Source organism: Acartia tonsa, chromosome 4, assembly GCF_053477335.1.
Source record: "Acartia tonsa isolate MP-2025a chromosome 4, ASM5347733v1, whole genome shotgun sequence".
Taxonomy (NCBI): Eukaryota; Metazoa; Arthropoda; class Copepoda; order Calanoida; family Acartiidae; genus Acartia; species Acartia tonsa.
The window spans coordinates 41,184,379-41,189,048 of record NC_137263.1 but is presented as its reverse complement, the minus strand read 5'-3'; the positions used below and the strand labels follow the sequence as shown (position 1 = coordinate 41,189,048).

General features: G+C 30.7%; 1 protein-coding gene across 1 annotated transcript; it reads right to left on the bottom strand.

Annotated features, from left to right (window-relative positions):
- Positions 1–1,945: 1,945 nt before the first annotated feature.
- On the bottom strand, positions 1,946–4,342 carry LOC145318324 (uncharacterized). Its single transcript, XM_080159627.1, has 5 exons — positions 4,110–4,342; positions 3,812–3,842; positions 3,302–3,369; positions 2,722–2,810; positions 1,946–2,114 (listed from the first exon to the last, which is right to left on the bottom strand). Exons 1-5 carry the CDS (start codon positions 4,134–4,136, stop codon positions 2,006–2,008), a joined length of 324 nt encoding a protein of 107 aa, XP_080015753.1. The 5' UTR covers positions 4,137–4,342; the 3' UTR covers positions 1,946–2,005.
- Between the last annotated feature and the right edge of the window lie 328 nt (positions 4,343–4,670).

The following is a 4,670-nucleotide window of genomic DNA, read 5'->3' as shown; positions in this document are numbered from 1 at the left end:
GTTATATTTTATCAAAGCTGGTGGAAGGGAGCGGGCTTATTGTTAAAATAGAGAGTTGAATACAGCAGCAATTTCCAGACTTGACAAAGGGAAAGTCGTAGAGTTGGGGGGGGGGGGTGGGGGGAGGACCTGGGGGTTAATTCCCATACCGGCCATGAGAATTTTACACGGACAATTCCAAATTAAGAAACTCTTCCAATAAAAAAGACATTTATAAGAAAAATCTTATTTTTTAATGCCTTTATATTGTTTTTAAATATAATAATAAGTTTGTTGCTACGTCTAACGTTTTTCAAATAGTCTCCTCTAAATCTCTGGGATGCGCCACATCCCCCCTATTTCCCCATCTTCCTATATTTACATCCCCTAAAATTCGTCCCCCCCCCCCTCCTAAACTCTCTCTCCCCTTACCCATCTCATCTTTAAAATTTCCCTTCCAACCCACCCCTTCCCATCCTCTTTCCCCTGCCTAAGCACAAAACAGGTGACTCTGACATTCTCCTTTCACCGCACGCAAGCACGCGCATACACACCACACACACGTACAAACACACACGCTCACACACACACAAACGCACGCACAAAGATGAAGAGCATTGAGTACATCAAAATATGAATGAAAAATTTAAAGGATTTAAGTTTACGTGTTCGGTTAATATACAAATCTCTCTTTGAAATGGCTGGTATTCCTTTTAAAAAATTATGCAGTTCTTATGTCAACAAAAGCATGTAGTCATATTAGTTATCATTAGGCCATTTGGTCGCAGAAATTTATCAAAATATTTTTGAAATTACAAGTCGTTATTTTGTCATCCACAAACACGTTTTATCTAAGCCATTATCGAAGAAAAAAAATGAAATCGATAGAATGTCAAGTTGGCAACAGTTATGATGGGATGAATGAACTGTTCTTTACATTGCATCCTTGTATCAAAGATCATACTTAATTAGACTTTATTTATGTATTTGTAGTTTTAATCGTTGAAAGGAAGCAATGATTGAACTTAAATTAGCAATCGATGTCATTAGCTCTCTAATGTTATATGATATACCCGAACAAGTTTACATAAATCCTTTCAAACTCCAGTTTAGTGTGTTTCCATCCATGTAGATATACGGTATATATTATGTGCTTACAATTAACGGTAAGTACAAAACTTTGGGGATTTTTTTTTTCGGGGATCGTGGTTCGCATAACATTTTTTGCTTTAAATTAAGCATGTTTTCAAATTATTTTAAAAACAATACCGGGCACTAATTTTTTGGCTAAAATGATGATTAGTTATTATTAAAATGATTAGTTTTTGTCAAATTAAGGAAGATGAAAATTAATCTAAAGTATTTATGAGTTTATCTAATAAAAAAAATTTAAAAAATCTCCCCCTCTTTTTAAGAAAATAAAAAAATATAACAGATGTTTGTTTGTCACGGGAATCTCCACTTAGACTTTCAGAAGCTTATTTTGAATATCATACGAGAACATTACACAGCGTTACGGACATTCAGCCGGACAACGAAAATTATAAAAGTAACTTCACCGATAGAAAAATAAAAGGTTATAGGTTAATGCATCCTATAAAATCTTTATTCTCCCATGCCATAAACTTACTGTGCTCCTAAGCACAAAAATAAGGCAGGTAACAAAGTCATTTATAATTATAACTATTTTTAAGTTTATATTAACCTACGGGTCAGTACGGTAGACACAGGTAAAAAGTTCTAGTACCTTTCCGGTCAATTAAAACCAATTTCAAAAGAGGCAAAATATTTTTGTAAACTGTACAAAATAATTAAAATTTGTGGGAAGTGGAAGACATTGGAATGTTAATTATGCTGGTACCCAAAGTTTTTATTATAATATATTATTCATTAGCTCCAAAAATTTTAATACTTTTATTAAACCTTGCAATTTTCAAAGTGTACAGACAACAATAATAAAATAAAATTTTATTACTTTAAAATTTTATTAATGTGCAAAAGTTATGAAAACAAATATTAATTATATCTATTGATTTAGCCAGCTTCTGGAAGGTTCTAGAAGCTTTCTAACTCTTCTCAGCTGTTTATTTGACAGTCCATAGGTTGACATAATACTAGATTCGTCGTTCTTTAGCCTAAAATTAGAATATATATCGAGATTATTTGGGTTCATTTTCATTTTATTTTAAAATTCACATTTAATAGGTTAAAATTATATACATTGTTCGTTTTGAACATAAAAATCTTTGATAAGGTTTAATCGATAAGGTATTACTTTATAAAAGACTTGGGTTAATATTTTGCCACAGGAAATTACCTATTGTCCACATAAACGATCAATGATTTTATTTTTAATTCCTTTATTTTATATCTAGCGGCTATAAAACTCTAGATGCCTCTACTCTCGACCCCCTTTTTCAATTTTGAGTTTAAAAAACGTAGACATTATTTTTTTCTTGGGATAGTTACAAATGTTCCCTAGAACTACAAAATGCTTCCCTGTAAAGGAGAACCTTATCAGTCATTTTGTTAGCGAAACCCCAAGCTACAGACACACAAACAAACATCCTGTTACTTAATATAAGGATTTAAAAAACAAATGTGTTAATGTTGTCAGTTTATCTAGATTTTTAGAAAAATATTTCAGAAAGACCAACATGATGTAATTGCATATTTCAGGAAAGCTTTTTGTTATTATTTGGTTTTATGCTATTTTTAATGTTTAATAATTTATAAACTTACTTTTCCACCTGTGACTGGCACTGTCCGATTAATCTCTCCAGTCTAAATGCAGCCACAGCACTTTCTTGTTCTTTTACCAATAGCTTCAGCTAAATAATAAAAATATAGTTGGGACTTCTTGTTGAAATTTGTCAAGATTTGCAATTTCGATTAATATTGCTGATTAATTTATTTAATCTATTATTGTATAGTTTAATTTTTTTCTATTACACAAATTTGTTTAATTAGTACATATTTCTTAACAACATGCCATTCGTTCATAACAATGGATGTGGAATATACGTGGATATTGTGACAGGAAAGAAATTATCGTCAATTTAGCCTCCTAACATGGAACTCATTTATTGGTGAATTCATTTATCAATAAGGAGGGGATGGGGTTAAGTGGGTGGAAGGGGGAAATCGTTATTTTAGCCCACTGCGTGTTTAACTTTATAAGAAAGTAAAAATAAGATCACTAAAGACAATGTGGGGAAAACTAAGCTTTATTTATATACGTCTTTCAGCCCATGGATACTTGAATTATATTGTGGAATATGTATAGCATGTAAACATAAAACTGAACTAAAAGATTACTTACCTCTCCATCTCTCCATTTGTTCATAGTCCATCTGTACTCTTTCAACATTTCTTTAGACGCATTTCTTGCTAAAATAAGTAACAAAATTATGCTCCTTTTTTAAGGCAATAATGGCTGCGCTCAAATCAGCAAGAGGCTCTATATTCGAAGGATTAACGAAATTAGGAATATAGCCAAAAAACAAACTTTGATAAAAAAAATTAAATAGCCTAACCCAATCAAGGGACTTATTAAAAGCTTCCAGAAAGGGGAGAACTCAATCGAAATCTTAATCTATTGACAAAAAAGCCTTGCTACTTTATATAATAGGATATATAAAATTAATATTATAAAGTATTACTAAAAAGAAAATACATAAACAATGCAAAAAAAGTTTTGAAGGGTTTATCTAAAAAAAGAAAATGTTCTAAAATTTAAGTTGTATCAATAAAATCGGTTTTAGGATCTGAAGAAATATGCATTGTCAGACAAGGATCCATAACTTAATATAACTATTATAATTTATGATACCTTTATTAGATTCAGAGCTTCTTCGACTCACCTGATAAATATTAAAATCAGAAAAAAATAGCAATTATTCTTATTTTTATTTATTAAATTATCTACTTTCATTATAACAATCATATCATAATAACATAACAAAAAAAAATAAAGAGAAGCTATAAATATTGTTCCAAGAAAATTATTTAGAAATTTCAAGGCGGAATAGTTTTCTTCGGATAAAAGTAATAAATATGTACAAATAAGACAAACAAAATTCTTACAATTAAAATCAAATAGAGATGTATTTCAATAATAAAAAACAAACCTCTAATTCAGGAACTGATGAACTCATTGTTTAGAACCAACTTCACCAAACAAGCCAACAACAGTTGTCATGTATATCAATGATTACACAACATAAACAAGTATATCAAATTTACTTTGATAAAACTTTTTTATTACAATCCTATGGTCATGAAAACCAGCTAATCACGCCAAACTTCAATCTAATGGCTGTCCAATTTAGTCTTATGACTATTATGTTATTTTTTTCATAGAACCCATAAAAAAGGAAGGTTTTATTGTTAGAAGAAAGTGGGGGAAGTTTCGGGGGGGAATGCAATAAATATAGCAACCGGTGTTTTCATAAATTTAGAGATAGTTAAAAAGCAAATATAATAAAGACCTACAACCGATTACTGATAGCGTAGGAACTCTTTAATAAGAGCATGCAATAAGTAGCTAAATGACTTTACATTTAAAAGGTGTAAATGATTACATTAGACAATTTTTTAAAATGAATAACGCAAGGTTTATTTATGAATATTGTCTAGTAGGATCGCAGTGTCCAAGTTACTAGGGGGGGGGGGGGGGGTATTGTGTAAAG

Bases quoted from the DNA above. Each gene is read 5' to 3' on its own strand.
- LOC145318324 (XM_080159627.1), bottom strand. From the start codon at position 4,136: ATGAGTTCATCAGTTCCTGAATTAGAG. The intron at 3,843-4,109 runs GTTTGTTTTTTA...AATATTTATCAG, and splicing joins CATCAGTTCCTGAATTAGAG to GTGAGTCGAAGAAGCTCTGA. The intron at 3,370-3,811 runs GTATCATAAATT...TACTTATTTTAG, and splicing joins AAGCTCTGAATCTAATAAAG to CAAGAAATGCGTCTAAAGAA.